Source organism: Corylus avellana, chromosome ca5, assembly GCF_901000735.1.
Source record: "Corylus avellana chromosome ca5, CavTom2PMs-1.0".
Lineage (NCBI taxonomy): Eukaryota > Viridiplantae > Streptophyta > Magnoliopsida > Fagales > Betulaceae > Corylus > Corylus avellana.
In genome coordinates, this window is record NC_081545.1 from 36,275,632 (window position 1) to 36,291,221 (window position 15,590).

Below are 15,590 nucleotides of genomic sequence, written 5' to 3' on the forward strand. Positions count from 1 at the left end.
AAGCTTTAATCTTAATTAAACCAAGGTGGTAGGTCTGACACGTCACATTATAAGATAATTATTAGATAAAAATAGAATTTTTAATATTATTTTTAGACTGATATGTAAAGTTTAAGAAAAACTCTAAAAATTATCCCAATTTTGATAGTTCTAACCCATCCTTATATCCGTTTTTGTTAAAAAAAATCTTGGTTTATTACGGACTATCACGTTAACGTTGTGAAATAATTGTAAAATAAAACATATAATTTATAGTATTACTTGGGCCAATATAAAAGTTGAGTTATTGCATCAATAATGGAAAATAAAAATATGATTTAAATCATTACACATTAACTCAGATAGCCAACATTGGAAAAATTGATTACCACTCAAAAACACAAGGATTAATTGGACTGCCCATTAATCTCTGTTTGTCTTAAGCTCCAGTTTTGTGTACATGTTTGAACTTTCCTCACTGTTAATTAAATAAAAAATAAAAACATTGTGAAATCAACAAATTCTTCAGGCAAAATCATTATCCGTTTAGTCAACCCAAATAAAGCAGAATATGTTGATTCATTGAAAAATTTCCATCCCTCTTATCCAAGGTTCAACACCTTTATAGATTTATTATTTAGTACAGAGTAGGGGGCTGCACGTGGGCCAGCCTAATGTATTGTAACATAGGCCCAAGCTTCTCTTTCAGGAAACAAACATTTGGAGGTAATCAAAGTTAATAAAGAAAGAGCGGATTTCCATTGGGGCAAGTTCTACCACTAGCTTTACAGGATCAACAGGTCCTCCTCTCACCACCTTCGGTTCTTCAGCAGGGCCTTCTACTTTCCAGGCCAACTTTTTCTGCTCCATCTCAGCCCGTTCTTGATTGGCAGACAAACTCATCTCTGTCACTTTACTGATCTGAAAACAGACCATAAAAATCACAACCTGTTTGCCAATGGCAACACCAGTTTAGTCAAGCACCTATTGTTCTTACCTTCTTGTTTGGAAACAGCTTCTTCAACTCCACGCTTGCCATGACTGAATAGTCCTTGTCCTCTCCAATCTTTGCATACACCAAAAACCCACCAAGTCATGTGCTTAGAATATATGTATGTATTGATGTACATGTGAAGCGTAATGCTGAATATTAATCAGTCACATGCAAGAAACACAATAGTCCCGGATGATATTCAAGTCGGCATAAAACAGTAGAAACAGTGCCAGGGGTTTCATTTTGCAAGACTTGGTTTAGAAGCAACTGATCCATGGGGCTACTCTGTTTTGATTATAGTATACTGCAGAGCACTACCTAGTACCTCCACGTCCAGTGACATCCAATTCAAGATTCCTCAAAAGTAAATTGCAAAACAGTTCTCTAGAAAGCGGAACAAAGAAACCTACAAATGATGTTGGGTATGAAATGAAATTTCTGACCATGACGACAAGATAAACCAGAAGATAGCAGATACATGCACCTTCCAGACACATCAACAAGTGTATATAGTTGAATATGCATGTGAAAGCAATAAAGTTGGAGAAAAAGAAACTGACATCCAATCATGGTTAGATTGAGAAAGTATGTCATAACTCCACAATAGAAAGAACCTACATGAAGAGCAATGTAATACAGCAACCTAAAGACCAAACCAATTTTCTCAAATTTGTCCGTCAAATGCTTAAGGGTATCCAAGAAGATCTTTTAAGACGGTATCTACTCAAAAAGAGCCACCAGTTTCAGATATATAAGCAGATAGACACACCTCATACAAGTGAGCCAATCGAAGAAGTACTTTTCCATTTTCAAGTTCCTGAAATATTAAGAAACAAAGATATTTATGATCATCTCATTCTTCTTAACATCAACAGGAGCCAACTGTCAAGAAATGGTTCAGTAAGGAATTTGGCCATTACCTGGAGGGTAATCACAGCAATGTTGTTTGGTAAAGCATAGGAAGGATCAATCGCTGAGAAAGTAGGTACTTGGGAACTTATCCAATTATTTCCATCCTACAAAAAGGAAAACTGATCACCTAAGCATTGTGGCCCTATGGCACCAAGTCAAGTCATGATTTCTCTTTCACCTGCTCTGTGAAGGCCAAGAGAAGTGGAGAATATATCTCCTGGCCAACTGTGCGACGCCACTTGGCACCTTCTCCTACTTGATCAATTCTGAGGTAAAATTTCCCTTGAATCTGCGATTTGGCCATAGATAAGTAAGAGATTACAGCTCAGTGTCACAGAGAGAGAGAGAGAGAGAGAGGGTTTCACATAACAGGTTTCATCTTTAAACAATGTTATAATTTATTGTAACAGAACGGTAACCAATAATCTGATGGTCTATTAACTAATAAGAAACCATTAGAAAGAAAGAATAATAGCTTTGCTTAAAGTAAAGCCTTGAAGGCAATGGCTCCTAATGACAGCCTGAAGCCAAAAACTATGAATAGTAGAGATCCTTCTTGAAGATTTGAAAATTGACCACATTATCAGGTGGAAAAATATTGATGATAGACCATCACGTGCTTGTAAGTAAAATGGTAAGTATGCTTACAGTTAAACCTTCACATTTATCTAGGACACAAACTGTTTCATTTAATGCCTCACCAACACCTCTTGAATCATCATGAAGCAGCCTCCTATGAAACAGAGAGGTATATTAGAGATCATGACAATCCAAGAAATCCCAATTATACAGGTGAATTTGATAATTATAAAATAAAAGTACGATTATCATAGAAAGCAGTGAGAGATATAAGAAACCTATGGAGCATCAGCTCTATTTGACCATCCACTAAGCTGGTTCCTCCCACTGAGCGGTCCACTAACACCGACAGTTCCGTGTTGCTATCTTGCACATAAATTCCAAGATTGATCTGGAAGTGATGGAGAAGGGTAAAAGCAGAAAAATTTGTTAAGCAAATGAACTATTAAAGTATAAAATGAACAACTGCAATTGGATGGAAGATAAATTTATAGAGAGATCTCTTTGCACACTTTAAAAAGAGGCTCATTCCAATTAAATCCAATATTCCTTAGAAAGGCAGTAAACAAACCTGTTAAAAGTTGGTTTGCTTTTAGTTTCCAAATAATGCCTTTTTTTAGGGAAAAGGTGAACCAAATTACAATTTAACAACTTTAATATGCCACATGGAACTCAAAACTGGTAGCTGTTTCGCTTTTGGGGCTTCCAAGACAGCCCTTGGATCTCTGGGAGGCAAAACTGCAATAGATACTACTTTCCATTAAAATATTCTGCCTGATATACAGGACGAGTGGAGACAGGACAGCTAAACTCTAAACAGATAAAACATCAAGTTTCAAAACGCGCTTTCTTTTCTAAAGAAGAAACTAAAAGATTTAACTTAAGTAACCACTTGCTTTTGAACTATGCCCCTTTTGTCCAAGAAAAGGGAGAGAAAAACATGGAGTGAAGATGTCTTGAAAGACTTGCTTATTTTGGAGAATGGACGAGAATGTCAATATAAGATAGGAAATGAGAGTGACACAAGCTGGAATGTGAATATAAAAATGCACATATATCAATATATTTCTAACATTCTATATCAATCAAAGGAATAAGACGCAAAAAAAAAGATATACAGGGTAATAATTTCCAGCAACTGGTTGTTGCACTTGCAGGTCCCAGTCTGTCCTGAAATCTCGAACCTGCATATGAATTAGAAGTATCATGTTAAGCCCCGAAAGGAAAGTTAATACTGCAACTAATCCTCTAGTTGGGACTTTTTTAATCAAGCTTATCCTGTATGTATCCATTCCAAAAATCGCCATTGAAATTTTAATCCTTAATGATGGCCATAAAGAGCCCCAAAAAAAGAAGAAGAAGAAGACAATAACTGTTGCTTGTAACATGTAGAAGATACAAGTAACATTCTAAAACTTTCACAGCATCTCAATTATCACTAACGCAACTAAATCTTAGCAGCAAAGGAACAAATCATAGAAACAGCGGGTATCAAGTATTGACATACACGTTTGATGAAATCCCGTCCATTAGAATCAGTGTAGAATGTCTTATTGGTCTTCATTGCTGTTCTAATTTGAGTTGTGATTTCTTTCCCAATGCCATCATCCACAGGTATAGGACCAATCTGTTCATGCACATAAAAAAAACACATCAAGCATCAAAGTGATTTCTCAGCCATATAATAACCACAAGAAGCAAAAAAAAAAAAATCCCCAAAAAAAATCAATTTACAAGAGGGGTTAACTTACACTAAACTCAACTTCAGCATGCTCCTTTCCCTTGAATACTCTGGTAATCTGTGCATACAAGAGGCACAATATTATGGAAGTAGAAGGCAAAAAATTCGTGGGTGGAAAAAGATAATAAAAAAAAGTACATTCCCACATAAATTACTAGACATAATAGCCAAAAATTCACTGGTGAAAGGACCACCTAGGTAGACTTTTTCATCGGCAATGCCCACATGCAGCATTCTCAATGGTGGCTATCCTGAGACAGCTATACATAACTGTTAGCCTCTCCTAATTAACTAGACTCACCAGTGACCCCTCCTGAAATTCAATCAATTAAAGGCAGACTCCATAGAAGTAAGCCTGAGCCGGCTCAGAGCAGACTTCTCAAACACTTGCCAGCCAGCCCAAAGAAACATGCAAAACAAAAAGTCCGTACACTACCAACCCAATCCATGTCAACCATCAACCAAGGCCTGCTACAGCTGTTATTAGTACCATCCACCACAACCTAGGCAAATGCCAATTCCATCCATGTCTATATTCAATCTATTATTTCTACCAACACATGTCCTACTGCAAGAACACCTTCATAACATATGTTTTCATGCCTCACTCTAGACTCAATCAATATAACATAAAATAAATGCAGCTGCATCTTCATGCCTTTGACACCATCACCAACCTATTAATATATGCCTTCAGGAAGTTATTTTGGATCAAGAAAAATATTTTTCAATATAATTTTATTGGAAGACAAAATCAAACCAATGCAATATATACTTTTGCAGCAGAAATAGAAAGGTTCATGACAAAAGTTGGTGCATTGTGTGTGTGTGTGTGTGTGTGTGTGTCCTTTTGACAAGTAAGCAACCTGAGATATCCATGAGTTGAGTTGTTGGTGTACTTCATCTAGTACAGGACCCCGAATAACAGTTAAAGGAACCTGAAACAAACATACATATTGACTTGAATTTAAGCACTCAATTTTTTGTAAGCAATAGCTTTACTGTGATAGATATTTTATTAATCAATACAGTATTTGGAGGGTATTAAAAGAACATGATTACCTGGTGCTCAGATTTAATCGGAAATGTAACATTTGGACGAAAGACATATGCCCCAGAAGCCTTCAACAACAGGCAAATATATAACAATGGTGATAAATCTTACAATTTCTTTCTACATTTGAAGCAAACAGAAATTTAATGCAAGCAATAGAATAACGGTGGAGTAGTGATGTTTTACAGGACATATTTAAGCTTTGATGTACACAAAGATTTGACTACCTGAGGATCTTTATCAGTTCCATCATTTCCAGAATAATAACTGTATGATTGCTCAGCAAAAGCTGTGACCTTCAGAATTAAAAAAGAAAAAAAAAAATGAAAGCATTACATTCGTCATTCAAGAACATATAGAGAAAAAGAAAAGGAATCTCAACCCATGATTGCAAGATAACTAAACTATAATCACCAAGTTTAATTTCTTAACATAGTCTTGAAAGCAAATTGGGATGCAAGTATCCCAGGGCGAAGAAAAAGTTACATCGACAAAAATAGAATAGAGCACTGTGAAACTAAATCATCCACAACATAGCATACCATATTTCTGCTATTAACATAATTTGTAAGTTTTCCTTCATCTGCAGAATAAAATAGCTTCAAACTGCCTTGCCCAACTTCTATGGTATCATTTGTGCTTCCATCTGGTTTGTATACCATTGAGATGGTGGAACTAGGACCTTTATTTCAGCAAGTGGGAGGATGGAACAAAATATTGTATGTCAGTAACCAGGAACAGCAGTTTCCCAAGTGTTCCTACTTTTTTAGGAACATAGAGTAGAAATGAAAATATATAACTAACCTGTCTGTTTTGCAATTGAGACAACGTAAGTGCTGAAACCAAGAGGTGGTACAGATGCTGAAAAGGCAAGCCAATACTTCAGTGCTCCATTGGGGGATTTACCTATATATGCTTTGACATAGTAATTTCTTATGCTCAAAGTAGCATTTGATAAAGGTAGAAGTTGAGATTCAATTTCCCTCCCTTCAGAATCCTGAACAAAAACCTTCTCAGAAGAAACCTGTAGCAAGTTCAATTTGCAGTCAGCTATAGTATGAGTAAACTTCAAAAATTTTAAATTTAAATGACTGCCATTTTTTTCTGAGAGAATGACTGCTATTCAGTATTATGAGCACATATAGAAACTCTGAGCTTGATTTCTAGATTGTCATATAAAGTAATAGCATAAATTACTGAAAAAAAATTGGACTTAATGTCATGTGCAAGTTATCATAATGTCAAATCAGAAACTTTGCTGACTCATTTAGGAGCAATGCTATTTACAATGCTTTAAGTGGCAAGGAGCAATGAACAATATCAGTAATGTGCAGAGATCAGAATGAGCAAGTAATCATTAAGCTAAAAAAAAAGCAACTTGGCATGTATATAATCTCCATCAGATGAACAAAGGATGAAGAAAAATCTGAACAACATGGTGATAAAAATTGTGGAGCATGATAATAAGTGCTGGCTTTGAAGCATTGATGGGAAAAAAAATTCAATTACATAGGAAAGACTAAAGAATATAAGCGCTCACAGGAATTCGTATCACTTCCTCCCTCCTCCATCCTAAGGAATTATAAACAACAACAACCTACAGTGGAGATAGAACACAAGACGATATATCAGTATGCAAGATCCAGTTCTAATCTTCAATGCAAGGGAAAGTAAAAAAAAAATTAAAAATAAAATGATACCCTTACCAAGCTTTTCCCATCTGACAATACTGCTTCTGATGGGGGACAGTAACTTATATTAAGAAGAGGACACTGCCACGTACCAAAAATTTCCAAGTGACAGGAATCAGCAGAATATTTAACTCTAGTATGATTAACAAAAAAGAAACGGTTCTTTACTTATCAAAAAAAAACAATTAAGAAACGGTTCTTCACTACAGATTTCTATGACATACAAAAATCTCAATAAAAAGAATAATCTATAACACGATTCTTCTGCTGTAACATAAAACAGAGTCCACAAGCTATACAAACTTTTAAGTAAGGAACAAAAACATAGTATATTGCCTGCTGAATATTTGTGGCCGGATTCCCCTGTCTAGCACTTGATATCGAGTCAGCCAAGAAAGCAAGTGAAGAGGAAACCAACTTCTCAGCCTGCAGAAAACTATACGGGACAGCATTAGACTTTCAGATAAAACTTTCCAATGTCAACAATCGTATTATATTGTTGGGTATCAAACTAAGATGCACCTCCGCGTAGCCCATATACAATCGTTTTGCATAATCAGCAGCAACATGCTGTCTTTCTGTACCACTAACTGCATCATGATGTTGAGCAAGTGCCAAAGCATCAGCTAGTGCATCAGTATTAGGCCCGGAATTACTCCTGCCTTTGAAGAACTCCAATTGCCTTGCTGCCTATCGTAGAACAAGAAAGGCTTTACATGTTTAGAACTACCAAGAGAGCCTACCAGGACATAATAGGATCACATAAGTGAAGGAAAAAGGACCAAGATCTTACCAGATAGTAACCACTCATCATCCTGACATAACCTTTAAAGGCTGGCCTACTTGTAAAGTAACCGGTCCAATAGGCATTTGGATGATCTGCATACCTGAATATGGTTTATCTTTTTAAATGCAAAGTTCAGGAATAACAACAATAGTAATTAAAAAAAAGACAAGCACAGTGCCAAAATTATGATGTCAACTCACGGGAAGAAATCTTCAGTCTTGCGAGGCCATTTTTCATTTGCTGCATATTTTACATCAGTGTAGATGGATGGGGTTGAATACAATGCATTGACACGCCCATCCTGAGGTTGTTCCAAAAGAATTTTTTAATAAATTTAGAACCCAAGGTTTAAAACAGTAATGGAAATGGCATAAACCTATAAATCCATGTAATAGAATGAAATACACACATCCATGTCCTTAGTATAGTCATCTCCAAGAAGGCTTATAAAAATGAAGTACCTCATTGACATAATGAATGAATTTGTCCATCTGCCTGAACCATGAATTCGCATATTGATAGCGAAAATCAGTCCCCATGGTCCACATGATATGATTTGTCCTGGTTACATTAGCCTAGAAAAAAAGAACAAAGTCCATAAAAGTTTCATGGGGAAAGAGGGACTTCTTTCAATGTACAGTTGGAGAAGCATTTTAAGTTCAATCATGAGATAGCACAATAAAATGACCCTACAACTGGATCATAAATCTGCAAGTATCAACATACATACTAACATTGATTCGAACTCCAAATTTTCATTGCTTCAAGAAATGGAACCTAGAAATCATGCTGATCCCAATAACAAGGTTCTTAATTCAAAGTTAACCATTCAATCTACTCTTCCCCCCGCATGCAGAGGGGGGTGGGGGGTCGCTCATGGGTGCAGACAGAAAAAATTATTCAAAGCAGAAGGAACATGAATATTAATGAGGTCATCATTCCTATGTTTTACCTGTGCTAAAGCAGCGGCTACAAATTCATTGACTCGCTCTTGAACATTATAGTCGAACAGGAGAATGTCATCCTTCAATCAAAAATATCATGTCAATAGGAGCTCAAGAGCAAAATTTCAGGGGGCATCCGATGTATCGTTTACAAGAGAAAAAAAAAAAAAAAACCTGAATTGGAGGGGAAACATCGTTTATCTCAAATGTGAAACCATCAGGAGGGTCATAATGCCTGGGGAATATCCCAGTGAATATCTGCATATGTAGTTTGCAACAGCAGTCAATAGGATGTATGAAATATCATCAAAGCAGAGTGCACAAAACAAGCAGAAAATTCTCATGTCAAACAATGTGAATGGCCAAAAGAATACTACACCATGTCCCTAACCTGTGAAGATGAACCTAGGGACTTGGAACCCTGCCAAACAATCTCAAGACTCTTTTCGTTCAGTCGCTTTGCTCTATCTTGGTAATCAATTCGAGCAAAAAAGAGAGAATCAAATCCTAACTGCAACAGAAATTCAAGTACATAAGAAAGATAATGCCCACAAATATAATTAAAACATACCACATGATGATGTCCTTGATTCAATTCTATGATGCTTTATATACATAACCGTTATCAGATTGCAATGGGCAAATGCATACCTCTGCACCAAGTAAGTAAGCTTGCACAGCAGAATGCCCAAAGGGATCGATCTGCCAACCAACTCTAGGAACTTTACCAAATTCGGCTTTGAGAAATTGATGCCCTAGAGTGGTCTGATCAATCAAGTCAATGTAATGTGGAGTAGCCTCGTCATGCATGCACATAGCCCCATTTCTTCAAAATCAAGAACCCAATAAACCAACAAATATATATATATGGGAAAAAACATAATCACAAACCCCTACATCAAATTACACAACAATTTCACGTTCTCATATATGATAAAACTACAACTCATAAAGCAAAGCACTGGCATATCAATTAGTTAATGAAAATCATACATGAACTCGAGCTGACCAGAGTTGACAAGTTCCTTGACTTTGACCTTCATAGCCTCGCTTTGCTGTCTCCACCATCTCAGGAAGAACGCCTGAAAAGTTTTTCAACACCAGTTTACCCCACAATCCTTCATGTGCACTGTAAAATTCCTAGCTTTGCTACTAACTCAACAGCAAAACAAAAACAATTAAAGAAGAGGAAAAGAAGAGAATTATACCATCTCAACATAAATGAATTTCCGATTCTTATCATCCAACAAAGCCGAAATTACAGAGTCCAACACGTTCTGTACACACGCCCCCTACTCCACCAAGCCCAAAATTAATTTCTTTTAGCAAATACAAAAACTAAAAAAAATGGATCAATACAATTAGACAAAGGAAAATATTGGAATAGAGTGTGAATTGGGAAAGTGGTAGTAGCAGTAGTGTACTCGAATGGAGTTGTTAGCGCCAACATAGTACTGATCGACGGTCTTAAGCCAACCCACGTCGTCGTGTGAGTGAGGGACCAGGTGAACGTTGATTTTGTCGGGGACGATTCTCTGGGTGATGTTGTAAGCTATGTACTTGGACTCCGATGACAAGATTGCCGCCCAAGAAATGATGGCAAGGATGAACATGGCGATCGCCATCGCTCTGGAGCTTGGAAATGCACGGGACATCAGGAAACTTCTGAACTAGAAATGTACGAGTTTTCTTCACTTTGAAGAGCCGTGAACTGGGTACGTCACGTGAGTGACAATGAAAACGACGGTTGTCCGGAAGATAGACACTGGACAAGTCTTCTAACCAGACCACCTTCTCATGGAACACAACCTTAAACAACAGCCCGATTCTTTAGAAGTTGAGTTTAATTATGATAGATCGGCATCATTAATTCAATATTAACAGCCAAATTCAATATTAGTAATTTATTGCCTAAATTGTTACTTCCCAGTAAAAACTTGTTCATATTTGCTGCCTAAAAAGTAAAAACAAACAATTTTTACAGTAAAATTTAAAAAATCTCTAACTCTATAGTTAAACAAATAAGATGAAAAAAATAGTTTGTGTACTTCACTTGTAATATCTAAGGCTGGCAAAACAGGTACCTGGTCCTACCTATGCATGTTTTTTTATAATAAGGTTTTAGATAATTTATGCATCTAATCTAAAATCTTATTATAAAAAAGTATGCGTAGAATAAACAAATACGTGAAGTACACAAATCAATTTACAAGTGATTCAAAATGAGTCATGACCCTATATTTGTAGGATCATGATCCTCTCAAGTTCAAATGAATTGGAGAATATCCAATTAATTATAGTAGATAGGTATTTTTGTCTTTCAGTTCAAATAAACTAGAAAGAATCTTCATTCATATTTATAAGGTGTAGAAAGAATTTACTACAAGTAAATCATTAAGACTAAATAAATCTAATTGCAATAGGACAGACATAAAAAATATATTTTTAATTGGCATAAAATGATATAATTTTATAAATTTAATGTTGTATATAATTAATTAGCGAACACTCATTATTATCAAGATTATGAGATAAGATGCTTCCGTGATAAGATAATGTACAAAATTGTTCTTTAGGTTTGACGTAATCATTTGAGCTTGTTTTTTATTTCTTTATTATTTTAATTTAAAAGATTGGTTTGAGCCTGGTTCCCATACAACGACACATCAGTGTACAACAACGGCCCAGCAGCTCAATATCATGGGCTTTCTGGTGGGCCGGCATAGTCGGTAGCCCCTAAAAGAAAGAGATCAATCTTAAAAGTTGAAACCCCGATTCGTTGCTTGTTCTATTGTTCACTCCCGGAGGCGGCTATGGAAGAAAGTTTCAAGGTCCGAGTAGACAAAATATTCGGCTCCTTAGCGTCTTCATCATCATCATCAGAAACTACAGAAACAACTCCGTCTTCGTCTCTCTGGTCCCTCACGGACGAAGAAATCGAGAGGAGACAATGGGTACGAGACAAGACCATCCCCGAATCCGAATTGGAGCTTGTCTTTGGCAACCAAGGGAAGGGGGCGGAGAAGGAAATAAGTCCCGTGGATTTGAGGGATGAGCTGGAGAAGGACCTCGAAGACCTTGACGAAGATGATGTGGAGGAGGAGGAGGACAACGACGACGAACCGCGGCGGCGACAGTCGAATAAACCGGACGACTATGACGAGGAACAGTGGGACATTAAGTCTGGTATTGGCCAAGACTGTACCTTGGATTACGAGGTTTGGTTTTTCTTTTTTTGTTCTTTCTCTGTCTGCTGTATAAATGTTTTGATTTGTACTGTAACAATATTTTGCTTGTGCGAAAACCCTATTAGGTGGATTAAATTGTTATAGATATTTTTTTTAATCGGTAAAGGGCAAATTTCAAGAAAAAACATGTTATCACAAAGCCTTAAAAAACGGTTTAGTCGTTCAATTAACATTCTAATCCTCTCTCACTTGTGTGTCCAAACTCTTTCTTCTTACAGAATTCAATCATTTAACTAACATTCTTTCTTTCTTACGTGTGATCCCAAACTTTTTTCAATAAGTGAGGCATTCATTTGAAAAGAAGAGAATTACGGATCAATGTTCGAATTCAAACCATGTTAAATCATCTCTTACCTCTTATGGCACAAGTTTAAGCTCACTGAAAATAATGAATTTAATTTATTTAATTAATATTCTAATAGTATACGTGATTTGTAGAATGTAGTAAGAGTGATGGGTTTGTCATTGTGCGAACTAGAGGTTTTAGAACTTGAAGGTCTTGATATTACATGGATTAAGTTGTTCTAGATTTTCTGAAGGCAAGTGGAAAACGTGTATGACTGTGCTGGGTTTGTGTGTGTATAATGAAAATAGATTTATTCTGATATTTGATTGATTATTTGGGCAGGAAGAGGAAGACGGATATGATAAACTGGCTGTTGGCAGGGAAAAGCCAGGGGAACGCTTGTATCTGAGGGATATAGCTGATTATGGTATAGATGTAGACTCTTGCAACGAGCTTCCTGTTTCCTTTGAGGAAGTTATTAGAGACCCACGAGCGAATCACCTGGCTGCAAAGATTAGGCTCGAAGAAGATGCAGAAGCAGCTAAGAGCATTGATTCATTGCGGGTCTCTGAGAAAGATTCACCAGACGGAGAACATACTCAAATGAAAACGTCTGAGCATGTTGCTAAGCCCAAATCTATTCTCAAGAGGAAGGATGTCCCATTGGACTCCAAGTCAGAGAAACGTGTCCGGTTCGAACCCGAATGTAAGGATGATTGTGATGAAGGTTCTGAAGTGAATCAAGATCATAACACTATGGATACCAGTTCAGTGGAAAAGGCTGCAGTTTCAAATGAGGCTAACTTTTCAACTGGAGACTATTCTTCTGCAGTTCCAGATTATATACGAAATCCTTCGAAATACACGCATTACAGCTTTGATTCGTCGAGTGACATGGATGAACAATCTAACAAGGAAGCCTATATGGACTTTCTAAAGCTGATGAAGAGGTCAAATTCTATGGAATCACAGGGAGATGATTTTTCCAATGATCTTCCATCAGTCACCTTTATACCAAAGAGGAGAGCAGGTGATACTATAATGGAAGAAAATACTACAGTCTCGAAGCAAAGCCAGGATGATGGTGGTAAGGAGTTTATGCATAGGAGAGGCCCCATTGCAATTGCAGATAGGGGTACGGAAGAAACTGAAGTTTGTGCAATGGAAGAAGATGTAACGGAACCTGTAGCTGATGGAAGAAACAGCTCGCAGAGAGTGAGCCGAAAGTATAGGACGAAATCCAGGGTAGAGTTGGATGAGTCTAATGTTTGATTGCCTGATGGGGAGCTTTTCTCCTTCTGTGTTGAATGTCAATGTTTTGTATGCAGATGTCTCTTTCTCTCGCTTTACTAGAACAAATGTCGTATACTTGTTTAGGGTTGAAAGCTTTTTTGTTTTGTTCGTGACAGAATCCAGATTGATCCACCGTTCAAGCTGTGACATTTGTAATGAACGATTTCAGGTCCAGTTGGTTTCAAAAGATTTGACTCGCAGGTTACTTGGCAACGTAGGTAGTGTGCGTACCGCTCACATTAACACCGTAACTACACCAAGAAGATGATTGAGATCCATGCAATACTTTTTATGTGGATTAGTTATTTAAACTCCTAAAATGAACAGTCCAAATTGGAAAGAAAACAAAAGGGTGGGCATACAAACCACTGTGCCCACCAAACTACCCTCTTTGGCATCGAAGGGATGGGGCGTACAAGTCACCGAGGTGGCCATTAGGGGTAGCTGCACCCTTTCACCATCCTTAATGTCACAGCTGTGACATGGTTGTCATGGTGGCTGCATGGGTTTGCCAAATACCCTTGCTGTCCACCATGCCCTGGCATGAGGGAGGCATGCTTTGGGCTAATAAGATGAAGGATGAACTTGTTCTAGCCTGGTTGGTGGTTTGGTTGGACAATGGCCCATGCATTGTCAAGGTGTTTGGGCGTATTGCTGTTGGCTCAAGAGCTGCTGTGGGGTGCATAGGTGCTGAGATAGCTTGTTTGAGTGGGCTGGGCGTGGCCTAGGCCCTTGCATGCTTGTCTGTCTGGACTATGGTGCTGTATGCTGCTAAGAGGGGCCACATGGCACCCAAGATGCCTTTGAGCAATGATGGATGTGCCTGCAAGCAATGGCTACGTGGTGGCACTGCCCTGCCCAAGTGATGGCGTTGTTTGGCTGGGCATGGTGTGGCTTGCTGTACCAGCCACATGGTGCCCTTGCCTTGCTGGAGAAGACATGTTGTGCCAGGGTTCAATGATTGCCTTGTAGTGAAGTTGGGATGCTAGAAGCCTAGAATGACCTTGAGTGTGACAGTGGGCTTGTGTGGGGCGTTGGCCAAGCCCCATGGCTAATGATTGCCTGCTACAGTGGACAGAATGGTGCTCTACCATGCCTACAGGACTTGGACAAGTGGCAGGAAGCTTGCTGGGCCTCAATGGAGCAATTGGATGCTTGCAAGAGAGCCTGCAAGGGTTGCCTTTTGGTAGTAAGCTAAGCAAGGTCGTTGGCTGAATTCAAATGGACCATGGAGCATAGTCCAGGTGGCAGGTTACTTGCTGAAAGTGACCATGTTGTGGGCTACAACCAAGTGGCAGTCCACTGCAGCAAAGCTCTCCCTCCTGATGGCTATAAAAGGGGCTGTTGGGGCTCTCATTGCAGTAGGCTGGAAGTTGCATTGTGACTGAGTCTTATGAGGGAGCTGCTGTGAGGAAAACACTGAGTGCATGTGATTTGTATTCTGGTTTTCTATTGTAAGCCTTGGTGGCTGAGTTTATATTGTGGCTAAGGGTTCCATTGAGTTGTAAGGGCCCTGGTCAGTGTTTTGTACATTCGGTTTGCTTGTGTAAAAGTTGGGAGGTGTTGCTCCTGTAAAATTCTGTTGTACTGTAATTACCTTTCCCTAACTTCTGTTGGTGTGCTGGCTGCCTTGGCACTGCTTGGTGCTTTGCTAAGGGCCATCACATGGCTTGTTTGGTGTGAAAGTTTTGCCCCGTGACACTTAACCTAGTGGCAAAAGGGAGTGATTCCACTTCCCACAATGGCCACCTGAGTGGCTCACACACCAACTCCTTATTTGTTTATCTTATATGTTATAGTGATTTTGGCTACTGGACAATAGGTATTGTCACTGGTTCTCAGTCCAAAGAAGAAAGAAATACCACTTCCACTTGCACTAAAAGAAGAATTACCAATAGCCTGTTCGACACGTTGCCATTACAAAAGTTGGTTGGTGGCAAGATCTTTTTCCTCCTTTCATACAAGGTTAAGCTTAGACATAATAGTAATTAGAAAAAGCGGTTATAATCATTATCGACGTAAGAGAGTGAAAAATAAGTGAATACAACATTCTTCAACAGGCGGAGAGTGAAAAATAAATGA

At 38.1% G+C, this 15,590-nt stretch overlaps 2 protein-coding genes across 2 annotated transcripts; one reads left to right on the forward strand and one right to left on the reverse strand.

The window, feature by feature from the left end:
• Positions 1–539: 539 nt before the first annotated feature.
• On the reverse strand, positions 540–10,516 carry LOC132180469 (alpha-mannosidase At3g26720-like). Its single transcript, XM_059593306.1, has 29 exons — positions 10,106–10,516; positions 9,890–9,973; positions 9,675–9,763; positions 9,333–9,507; positions 9,073–9,192; positions 8,856–8,939; positions 8,690–8,761; positions 8,199–8,312; positions 7,938–8,038; positions 7,744–7,837; positions 7,473–7,640; positions 7,287–7,376; positions 6,966–7,031; positions 6,800–6,856; positions 6,064–6,283; positions 5,802–5,941; positions 5,487–5,555; positions 5,268–5,327; positions 5,072–5,143; positions 4,216–4,263; positions 3,972–4,091; positions 3,583–3,648; positions 2,743–2,855; positions 2,534–2,618; positions 2,064–2,174; positions 1,894–1,989; positions 1,743–1,790; positions 977–1,045; positions 540–900 (listed from the first exon to the last, which is right to left on the reverse strand). The coding sequence occupies exons 1-29, from the start codon at positions 10,334–10,336 to the stop codon at positions 685–687; spliced, it is 3,078 nt and encodes a 1,025-aa protein (XP_059449289.1). The 5' UTR covers positions 10,337–10,516; the 3' UTR covers positions 540–684.
• A 949-nt stretch (positions 10,517–11,465) lies between these two features.
• LOC132183377 (uncharacterized) lies at positions 11,466–13,653 on the forward strand. The gene is made up of 2 exons (XM_059596807.1): positions 11,466–11,899; positions 12,558–13,653. The coding sequence occupies exons 1-2, from the start codon at positions 11,495–11,497 to the stop codon at positions 13,485–13,487; spliced, it is 1,335 nt and encodes a 444-aa protein (XP_059452790.1). The 5' UTR covers positions 11,466–11,494; the 3' UTR covers positions 13,488–13,653.
• The last annotated feature ends 1,937 nt before the right edge of the window (positions 13,654–15,590 follow it).

Excerpts from the sequence above, each read along its gene's own strand:
- LOC132180469 (XM_059593306.1), bottom strand. The coding sequence starts at position 10,336 with ATGTCCCGTGCATTTCCAAGCTCCAGAGCGATGGCGATCGCCATGTTC. Across the intron at positions 7,838-7,937 it reads AAGACTGAAGATTTCTTCCC|GTATGCAGATCATCCAAATG; the intron begins GTGAGTTGACAT and ends AACCATATTCAG. Across the intron at positions 5,942-6,063 it reads CTCAATTGCAAAACAGACAG|GTCCTAGTTCCACCATCTCA; the intron begins GTTAGTTATATA and ends GCTGAAATAAAG.
- LOC132183377 (XM_059596807.1), top strand. The coding sequence starts at position 11,495 with ATGGAAGAAAGTTTCAAGGTCCGAGTAGACAAAATATTCGGCTCCTTA. Across the intron at positions 11,900-12,557 it reads ACTGTACCTTGGATTACGAG|GAAGAGGAAGACGGATATGA; the intron begins GTTTGGTTTTTC and ends TTATTTGGGCAG.